General features: G+C 34.7%; 1 protein-coding gene across 1 annotated transcript in view; it reads right to left on the minus strand.

Moving 5' to 3' along the window:
- LOC143911132 (uncharacterized) overlaps nt 1-10987 on the minus strand; it is a 124333-nt gene extending 113346 nt beyond the window's left edge. The window contains exon 1 of the mRNA XM_077429895.1: nt 10746-10987. Within this exon, the coding sequence (XP_077286021.1) occupies nt 10746-10984 (239 nt within the window). The 5' untranslated portion in view covers nt 10985-10987. The remainder of the gene's footprint in view (nt 1-10745) is intronic.
- Nucleotides 10988-11877: the final 890 nt, after the last annotated feature.

Here is an 11877-nt window from a genome sequence, read left to right on the forward strand (position 1 = left end):
GCATACGTAAACACATATGCTTGATTTGCATTCGAGATGCGCTCGAATCGAATCTCATAATAAAATTCATACATTTCTCAGTAAATGTACAAAAAAATGCATTGTGCGTATGTAAATGAAGCGTAGGCGTCTGTAAAAGTATATGCATTTTTATTTGTTTTGAACTATTACATTATAATCTAAGCATATCCTAGTGCATCGATCAATGCAAATTTATGTACATACTATGAAAAAAATTGCATTGCAAAAATTGAACAGAAAAAAAGCTATTGTTTTTTAAAGACAGTGCTAAACTTCATATCAAAGAAGTATTAAATACAAAAAAAATGTAATAATACAGTTACTGTGAATATTTTCAGACTATAAAATTATACGTACATATTTTTTTTAATTTCAAGAAGATCCTAATAATTAATTTTAAAAGTTTTTATACGGTTAATTTGTCATATTTTGCAATTTATCTACATACATACATACATATGTATTATAGATTTCAAAATTTTTACTACAGAATAAAAAAATATTCAATAGAGAACAAACCTTTTAAAATGCTTAAATTAATAGTAAATATGATATTCATTTAAAATATTATAAATTTGAAGTAAAAGATTATTTATTTTTTAGGAATGTTAAGCATCCAATTCATTTTGAAAAAAATACCTAATACAACATCTTCCTTAATTGTATGTCTATGCCTATGTATTTATTTGTAAGACTTCCTAATTTTTAATAAACAACAATCAATAATGATGACGACAAAGAAGAATATATGTAAATCATCAAACTAGGGTATTTTAAAAAGTGTACTTTTTATTATTATTCAAATTAAATAAAAAAAATTGAATAATAATAAAAATACTAACAGACAAAAATATTCCTATTAATTAAATGTACATAAGAAAACATGCATAGCATAAATAAATATATAAAAAAAACACATATAGTCTTTAGACTTAAGACAAATAGGCTCATAAAATTTGACTTATAATGGGGTGCTATCAGTGGTGTAGTGCTAAATAAAAAAGAACCAGGTCGGTGTTTAATTTTTACGACCCCCACCCCCTCCCCCGCTTTTTTCTTACTAAAAAAAATTTGTATCACAATATTGGTAGTTCAAATATTTATAAAAAAAAATCAAATAATAAATAAAAAATATTCTTACTTGTTGAAATTACTATATATTTTATAAAAACTAGCATAATTCGTGTTTGTGTGTCAACAGTAACATTTGCTTTTAGCAATGCTAAAACCATGAACATATGTAAATAAATAAATAAATAAAAAATATGTATGTCAAAAAACTATCAAATTTTAACATGTGAATTTAGAGATGACTATTCATTTAAGCCGAGTTCCCTAATTTTATCTATCCTCAAGTGCATATGGTAAATAGTTCAAAGAATGTTTTCTTTCGAAGTTTTGGGTGGTTTTAGATAAAAAAGCAAATAAATTTAATTAAACTTCTTTTAAGTTTCGAATGTGATCAGTATACTATTCGATTGTGGTCATCGAGTGTTAGAGCGAGAGTCTGCTCACAATATTTGGAATAACAAAAATTTATATGAAATTTTAGTCAAAATATTTTTTAATTGTATTAGAAAAACAATGTTTATATCAATCAAAGTGCCAGGGCGGCGACCTCGCCCGACTACACCACTGGGTGTTATAATGATATCCAAAAAGGCCAAAAACAAACCATAAAAGACATACTGGACGTGAGATCGGTGAACTAGATGTATTTTAAACATCGACTGTATGAATAAAAGACAAGAATGAACGATGAAAACATGTCGAACACGTGAAATGATATTATATTTGCTTTATTTAAAAAAAATTCCCACAAACTTACATAGTGATAATACACATATGTATAGGTACATATATGCATACATACGTATAAAAAATTATAGCAAATTGCGTCGCGGTAGATAAGGGGGGCAGCGCGACGAGACAATTTGCTCGGAAGCGAGGGTCCCCATTTGCGATATGTGAGATCAGATAAAATGCAAATCGATTCGTGTCGCGAGTCGGGACCCGGTGCCGTCATAAAAAAAGTTTGACAAGCGCTGCCGCCTCGCCGAGCGCAGATAATTCAGATAATTCGCCGCGTAACGCGAGAGATAACGCGAAAGATAACATCCCAAATGGACGATATCGACGAGCGTTGGCTTTTCGGCCCAAGATAAATTTGTATAAGATCATTATTGACGTGGGACGATAGCGTCCGCCTCTCGATATTCTCTATAATTGGTCCAAATATTCATATCTAAAGCGGCTATTTACTCTTTATTGACCTCCAGATAAACGGTGCGGCCATTTTATCAACTTATTACAGGCGAGCTCCATTCAAACGATACGCGGACAATTTCAACTTCGAATGACTAACAATTAACAGTCAATTTACAATTGATTTTTCTTTGTTTATTTATCCAATGTATGATATGAACTATTGATTTTTCAACACATCTAACGATTTTAATTGCTTTAAATTTGTGGAGTAGTCGTTTTGCAATACCGTTTCAATATACCAGTTTAAAGGTTCCGCGACAAATCACTCACGTAATCATTAATGTGCGCGTGCAGAATACCGGAGGAAAAGCCTGTTCCTCTTGTTCCTGTTGTACCCTACTCGCGCAAATTAAGTGAGTATGTACGTGAGTATGTACCGTTTACCATGCACCCTTTTTTTTATCTTTCGACTTAAGATCTTTCGATTTTCGATCTTTGCCTTCCGATATTTGTGTTTTCTGTATTTTAACATTCTGGCTCGTCACGTAGACCCACCACAAACACACAGCGGATGGCCCACGTCAACAAATATATCTATGTATGTCTGTGGAACGGGACCGAGAACGGAAACGGGAACGGGAACGGGAACAGGAACGGGAACGGGAACGGTAACGGAAATTGCACGCGTTATTGTGGCATTGCAACGCATGTTGGGTTCAGCTAGTATCTACATATATAAAAATAAAAAATAAATAAAAATAAAAATTTGAACCCTTCATACAACATTTGTAATATTTTGATTTTTAAATGCTTTTTATTATTACGAAATTATGTTCACAATACATCTTATATCTATTTTAATAGCTACTGATCTACTGATCATTTTCTATTTTACAATTTTAATTTAATTTGGTTAGTAATTACAGTATTATATTATTCTAATGTTAATCTAAAGCATAATAGGAAAAAGAGCTCAAAAACCTATTTACAATCCTTATAAATGTTCATAATACATCTAATACATAATATTAATTAAAGACTATCTAAAGTCGATGACCTAAAGCAGATTGTGTTTAGGTAATCTGTGTTTATACCTGAAGGGTATAGACATTTTGTTGTAATCACCGAGACTCTTCACAAGTGTGTTAGTATGGTTATTAGTGATTCTTTCATAGAATCTACTGGTTAGTTTGTTAGTAATGCCTGTAACAAACGGAATATTATATATAGCATGCAGTTTTTTCAGGTTAGTATATATGGGTGTATTATAAATTATTTTAAGGGATTTATTTTGTATTACTTGGAGCTTGGAAAGGTTAGTATTCGAGGCGTTATTCCATACAGGTGAAGCATAGGTTAATAATGGTAATATGAGCGCGCGATATAATTTTATTTTGATATAAATTCATTTGTAATATAATCCTTTTCGAGCGGTCTATTTCACACTCCAAACTACATATTTTCTATTAGTAACCATTGAAAAGTTGCAAACTTTTCGTACCATCGACGCGACGTCATAAAATCGGCAAACTCCACCAAAGCAAACCGTCAAATTAGTAATTAAAATAAACACTATCAACACTTCCTGTCCAAATTCAATTGAAATCGTATTACAAAAAAATAATATTCGTACACATTTTTTGCCATCGTTGTTGTGTAGCGTTAGGAGGGGTCTCCCCGTTGCGGTCTCGGATCGGTTCCGGCCCGCCGGTCGGCCGTAACGAGATTAAAATCTAAATGGCTTTCATATTGAATCCCCGACGCGCAAACGAGAACCTATTCGACCACCTGTACCTGCGGGGGGAGGGGTCCGAATTAATCGGCTTTCGTCCCGATTAGCGTAGAGTCGCGCTAACCGAGGCGCGCCCGCGAAAACACCCCCGACCGTTCGTTTGAATTTGGCGCGCTGCACGCTGATTTTCAATGGGAAATTCACTCGCGTGCCGTTTTCGCAGCATCTGAGCTTAAAAGCGCACACGGACCCGACCGACGTGCAAATTTGCTATTGTAATCGTATTTGAATTGAATTTTCACACGGACGTTTGCGGTTTGCTTTTATATAACTACACATGTACATACATACATATATTGAACCAACAAATTTTAGCTCGTGTGTGTATGTACATATGTATCTATGTATAATATGTATGGCGTATCATGTTTTCCCATTTGAAATTATAATTAATCAAACAAATATTAGTTCGGTGATGCAACATAACTTAAATATGTATGATTGATTAAAATGACACAATTTTTCATTTTAAAACTTTTATCAAAGTACAATATAAATATGAAAACTATAAAAACAGTGAAAATTCTATACCATCTATGTACATACATATATAGATACCTGAATGTAACATAGTCATCATATGTACATATATAAAATTGAATGTCTGTGTGGGTGTCTCGAATTGGCTCCTAAACCACTGAACCGATTACGATGGAACTTTCAGGATTTGTTGTATGCATGTCCGGAAAGATTACTGTGAAAAAAAATCGCCCGAAAACGGGAACGGAAACGGGAAAAACGGGAAAGAGTATCATTGCAACGCTATAATTTCGATGTCGCGACCAACGTGTTCGCTTCCTGCGTTTTTCCCACAAATGGGAACGGGAACGAGAACAGGAACGGGAACAGGAACGGGAACGGGAACGGGAACGAGAACGGGAACGGGAACGGGGATTGCATGCGTTATTGTGGCATTACAACAGTTTGTAAGGAATATTCAATACATACAAATGTATCCTATATATAGTGTTCCTTCTCGAGAATTTATCGAAAAAAATGCCAAATTGAGTAATTGAAATATTAAATATATAATGCAAACATACATAATATATATGTATGTATTACATACATGTGTAATTTTTTTCTTGAAAAACGGTGACTTTGGTTAGTATGTATAATATGAGAAACATGGTTAATTTTATTTAAAAAAAATATCAAATCTTTTGGATTTTCACAATCAAATTAAACAAAACAAATAATGGCAGATTTTCATCAGTTTCTTTTCAACGTACAAATATAAACATGTCAAAAACAAAACTTCAACTATAAGTTGGTAGCAGGTCAGACGGAGATGTTACATAGCTTTTCATGACTAGTAAATTGAGTTGGAAAATCACTTTTTTGTTTTGAATACGTTAATAGTATTACGTAGAAAATATTAAAGCATTATTGAATTCTGAAGCATCCGTAAAAACATCAGAGCTGTCAAAACTCAACTGTTACGTTACAACTGCCGCACATTGTTGAAAGTGTACTTGCGGTAGTAGAGATATAATTAATAGTTGAATTGTAATAGAATATGAGAGACCTAAAATGCCAATTAGAATATATACATATGTAGGTATTATAACTGAAAATTCACTTCAGCCGTAACATATATGTACATACGAGTACATAAAGTAAAATGAAAAATACGTACTTAAAATAAATATAATGATTTGTATCTTGGTGCCCACTCTTTATATTTTATTTTTATTGTACATACATATAGTACATACCAGGAAGGCCTAACAGGTAGACCCCAATGCGCCTTTCTAGACAATCAATTACAAACATTGCAGCATTTTTATTACATTGATCGCTGTATTTCGAGAGACTGAGGAGCACGAAATATTATATATTTATTTTTAATCTTATCCCACCCACTTTGTATTATTTAATTTCAAAATCTAAAGCGTTAAAAATATTGCCACGATTGCATTGAAAAAGAAACAAAAAGGGGTCACCCTTCTATAAAGTGTGAATCGAACAAAATAGTAAAAACAAAAACAAAAAAAACAACAAAAGGTCCGATGCGTATCTGAGGTTTAATTGCATCTGAACGGATCCGCTTTATCTGCTCGTTATTTCCGGACGGAAACGGCGCATCGCTACAGACCGGAAGTGCACAGCGATCGCACATTCTTGACACTCGAATGCGAACAACAACGTTTCATACAAACATTCGATAATTTCCACCCGAAATCGCGACGTGTCTACCGAAACATTGATAATTTCCACCGCAGTGGGGTATAATAATTTTTATCTTATGAATATTTCGACGAAATCTTGCCTCGATTACCGGTAGTTTTACGTGAAAACTTATTTCGTATTCAAATCGCGGCCAAAGTGGGCACACGAGTCCCTCTCTCTCTCTCATCGCAACACGCGAAAATCATTATTACCCCAGTGCCACTTATCGGGGTGGATTATTTCGAATTATACGGCTGTAAATAACAGTGCTGGCAACCGATGAGCGTTTCAATTTCGCTTCCAAAATAGCCTCGAATTATTTTCGAGACTTAACACGTACACGTATGTACGTACGTACGCAAACATCGTGTACAGTCGCGCTCAGCGCATTGTCTACCGGTCGCGCGCAAACCGTGACGAAACGGTCGACCAATCACAAGAACCGCACACTCTAAAATATATACACATATATATAAAGATTAATCAACATAATCAATAACAAATTGTAAAAAGTGTATAGTGCGTCACGCATGATATAACTGTTAGTAAGCATACAATATGTACATAGGTTATACGTAGGGTTGCCATAATTGTCAAGCATTGATACGGGACATTTAAGTGCTACATAAATAAAACATGGAAAAGTAGGTAGGTAATAGTTTATTTTAAAAAAATAGTCTTTTTTAGCCCAATCGTATTGGATGACTCTCAATCGTATTGATTTAACTTTTTTAATTAAATCGTTTTCCTCTTTTACACGATGATAAAATTGGACGCAAGTCATTTTAAAATTATACTGGCAAACCAAAATTGCCTCAACTGTCTCAACTGCCAGCTTATTTCTTTCATCCGACCATTGTGTTGACATCAGGGAAAATATTCTCTCCACATTGGCATTGTGGGCTGGAATGGCAAATATATACTCACATAGTTTTATTAAACATGACTTCTGTTCAATATGCTTGGAATCTCTAAAAAACTTCAGCCATTTCTCTTCCATACTCAATTTCAGCGTTGTCTCCCAGTTTTCGTTGGTATTATTTTTATTTAAATAATCTTTTAAATATACGAACTGGTAGAAAAGAAGCTCATTGTTTCCAACATCGATGTTCCTTACATGCAAATATTCAACGGTTCTTTCTATTTCCCCCCATTCAGGAACTTGCTTGAGAGTCATCCAATCGAAAGCATTAAATTTTTTGAATGACTGGGACCACTTATCAATGTATTCCACAGCAGTGTTAAATAAATCGACAGTCTGTTTTTGGAGAAAAGTTTAGGGAGAAAACGGGACAAATACGGGACAAATTGTAATACGGGACCGAGTAGTGAAATACGGGACATTTCCCGTATATACGGGACGTATGGCAACCCTAGTTATACGACACGTGAGTATCGAATGCGCATCGAGACGTCAGAAGCCGAGCGAAAGTTGTCGAAATTTCCAAAACAACCAACAGGTGGCACCATTGCGAATGACTATGCTGAACCGTTTCGTTTCACATCTAATCTAGACTTATTTCCCTCACTAAAACAGTTAAAAGTAGTATTATGTTCTTGATCCGTCGGCCTGCCAGGTCCGAATGAAGCGCAGACCAAAACCGACCAAAATTTATACCCATCAGGTCATTTATGCACAAAGAGATCATTTGTCGATAGGTTGCAAGAACTGCTTGGCAGCTTTTATGCAGCTTGTTCATACGTCGAGGCCTTTTTGCCTCGACTTATTTAGATCAGCGAAAGAAAACAGGCGGAGGACGACCAATCATCTAATCTCTACGTTACAGTATTCACGATTTTAAGTAGCCTAGTTCCAAACTACGATAATTCCATAAAACTCCCTTGAATGTACATATGTATACATATATGTATGTAGGTAATTGGATTATTAGTCACATGGCGATCGCCCAAAAGATAATTTTTGCCAAGAAATTCGCGAATACGGAATATTTGACACTCTAGCTCTTGTTAGTATGATAGTTATCGTTAGTATGGTGGACTTATCGGCTGCCAGATGTTCCGTTATAGAGATTTTAGTGACTTTTGGGCGAGCGCTTTATGAACAATAATCACCGAACCATACACATGTAATGTAAATCTGACATAAAAATTCTGTATTTAAAAAAGAGATGAAAATCATATGTCAAATTCAGATGTAATCCAATTATTTTTCAATACAAAACTTCTGTGCTTATTTTTCGCAAATTATCTGCCGTTTTTTGATTCGATAAACAAAATGATACAGAATTATAGCTTTTTCGCACTCAAAATTAAATGACAGCTTCACAAACAAACTACATAAGACATGCTCTCGATTGGGCTGTATTCCCAAGCGTCAACTTGCGTTGCAATTAAATGCAAACAATTCTCACTTAACCGTTTCCACTTTGCACAAACATTTTTTACGTTTTAGGCTGCCTATATAAATTCTTTCTTTGATTTTTCTAGGTTTTGTGAAATTTAATTCATGTCAATTGCATTGAGGGTAAGATTCATATTCTATACAGGAAAAGATGTCAATAATTTTAATTACATACATACATATCTAGCAATATTAGAAATAAAATGTGTATGTAAATATTTTTATATAAATCAAAGTTTGAAACCAGGCGACTCAAATCGCAATAAAACATAATGAAATTTCATTAATATCCGCACACTCGTCGTTTCTCAATCACATCGAATGGACGTTGACGTCTGAATATGTCGATTTGTGAAATTGCGATACAATTACGGTTCCGAGGCCAATATAATACGAAGTTAATGGTGATTGAAAATGCTCCCTCTGTTCGTATAATTCGACATCTTATCGTCGTTCTGGTCTTGTAATGTTTAAATGTCGTGACTTAGCCGAGGCGCAGACCGAATTTGGGAACCGCTGACTGATTTGTGTGTGTGTGTGATGTATCGGAATCGCGATGATTGCCGTTATTAACTAATAATATGTGTGTATGTAACGCATCATAATGGCCACATTCAATCATTGAAATAATTGCGAATTTCGGTTATTATATCGGAAAATTATCGTAGCGTATTATTTACTTCTACTACCTATTCCAGAAAGTTACCTATTTATTGTATAAGCTGGACGGCTAATATTTTCATTGTATACTTATCTGAAATCGATATATGTATCTAATTTTATTTGTATTTATAACTAAATATTGGATGCGGTGCATCTGCTCTAAAATCACCAGACGAATTGAACGACAGATCAACGGACGGCTGCTTTAAATGCAATTCTCATCTTCTCGATTGATAGATTGCACATCAGATGACGGGTAACCTTTCGATGTGCACAGATGCAATTATTAAAATGGTAATTATTAAAATTGAGTTGGATCTTTCAGGCGAGTTTAATAAGGCAAGATTCGATAAGTTCCGAATCTTGCCTTATTAAGCTCGCCAGAAACATCCAACTCAATTTTAATAATTGCATCTGTGTACATCGAAAGGTTACTCGTCATCTGATGTGCAATCTATCATTCTAGAAAACGAGCATTACGTTTAAAGCTGCCGTTCTGTTAATCTGGTGATTTTAGAGCGGATGCACCAAACCCCTAAATATTATAACGAAACAAAAAAAATCTTAAATTTTCCTCATATGTATGTATGTACATATTTACATTTTCTCGTCGTTTTGCTGAAGCTTATGTGTTCAATCTGCAATGTAAAACAAAATGTTTTGTCAAGGTTTAATCGCTAAGACTCTTCAGAAGTGTATTAGTATGGTTATTAGTGATTCTGTCATTGAATCGTCTGGTTAATTTCTTTCATTGCAGGTAATGTAGTATTTTCAAGTTTATATTGTAACAAATTCAAAACCAGGACACTTTTTCAATAAAAAAATGTTTCTAGCATGAGCATTAAAGAATCGTAAATGCACATCTATGAAAATAAAATAACAATTCCAACGTTTAAAAACAGGCCCATCTCATGGAATTTGTTGACAGTCTGCCCCCCTTACATTTTTTTATTGTGTTATATATTTAATTTTGGGAAAAGAAATTAATTAATTTTTTTCAAATTGAAGTTCCACATAAGACTGGTTAAAATTATACATATGTACATAGTAATTAACAGAAATTTTTTTTTTAGATTATATCACTGGACCACATACTGTTCATCAAAGAGTCGTTTATTCGTCAAGTGCATTTATTTGTTCCTGGTAAACACAGACAATATTCAACTAATTTACTAATATTTTCCAATAGACAAACCTTTTTTGCTGAAGACTTTGAATACTTCAATCCATCCATTAGATAAAAAGCGTGTACTGGTTCTATCTCACGATAGGACAAATACCCAAAAATCCAGTACCATACTGGTAAAACCAGTACGAATGGTCACCTGACTTTAAATAAATGATTTCCGTTGATTTATTTAAGATAACTTGAAGTGTTGTGTGGCCAGAATTATAGGCACGATTCCAGGCACGAAGTACAGCATAAGCTAACATGAGTGCTTACTCTGAAATATCACTCACATATGTGCATTTGTGGATTGGGTCGTATTTGCTAAACTACAAAGCCTAGTCTGAAACGATCATTACCTCCAAAAGCATGCAAAAGTGAAGAAAGATTGGCATCCTTCACTCGAGGAGGATGATGATGATGACGACGACGACGACTGCGGCGAGCGGTCCGGCCATTCCGTCTGATGATGATGATGATGATGACGACGGCCGATGCACGAGAGGGTCATTCGTCTCCGGGTCCGTCTGCGTAACAAAGCGTGACAGACGTCCGGGCCGCATTGGCACGCCATTGGGCCGGGCCGCCATCTTGCCATGGCCGCAATGGCCGTCACGCATGGCCGCCGGAGCGGAAACTGCGCGGTGGACAACCACCAACCGAGGATGCACACGAAGGTCATAGGCCCTGCATAACCCCTAAACCACCAATCGATATACTCGAATATAGCACACCTCTCCATATACTACATTGTACATGCATATATGAACTTACCATTAGTACGTACTTCTGGCAATGTTCGTAATTTGTTCCCGAACCGATAAGACCGCATTCTTGCCATTCCCGAGAAAAGAAATGGTCTTCCTCGAGTTTTTTTTTTATTTTATTTCATCTTGATCGAGAGGATAAAACTTCGGGAATTCCAAATTGCAAATATGCACACGTGGCACGCAACTAACTATTCAATCGGCCGACCGGGTTGTCAAAAGTCGTGCCGGTCTGTTTTATTGGAAGTTTTATTGCGATGCATTCGTTCAAAGCTATACTTGTAAAAGCTATAAATTTAAATTTACTATTCATAAATCAGTTTTGAAAACTGATGAAAGCTATTTGTGATAAGACTTTTTTTTAGATATTTTTAACTGTTTCGGTAGATGCTATATTTTCTGATGGCAAAATCATTATTTATTCGTCATCCATTCTTTGAGCAACTTTTATACATCAAAGCCTACATACACACATATGTACATATATAAATACTAATGTTTCTGCCCGGGTCGACTTTGAGACAGAAATTCCCGGGAATTCACGGAATTTTCGATGTCCCGAAAATTCTTATCTTCAATCGCGGGGAAGATATTTCAATCAAAACCTTCTTTAAACGTTAAATAAAGAAAATTTATATCCTTTGGTGAAACTATTATGAAAAAAGTGTATCCTTCTTGTATTGACGATTCCACCATGGAAGAAACTCTCTTAGATTCTGATGAA

This window comes from Arctopsyche grandis, chromosome 4 (assembly GCF_051622035.1).
Source record: "Arctopsyche grandis isolate Sample6627 chromosome 4, ASM5162203v2, whole genome shotgun sequence".
NCBI classification, from domain to species: domain Eukaryota; kingdom Metazoa; phylum Arthropoda; class Insecta; order Trichoptera; family Hydropsychidae; genus Arctopsyche; species Arctopsyche grandis.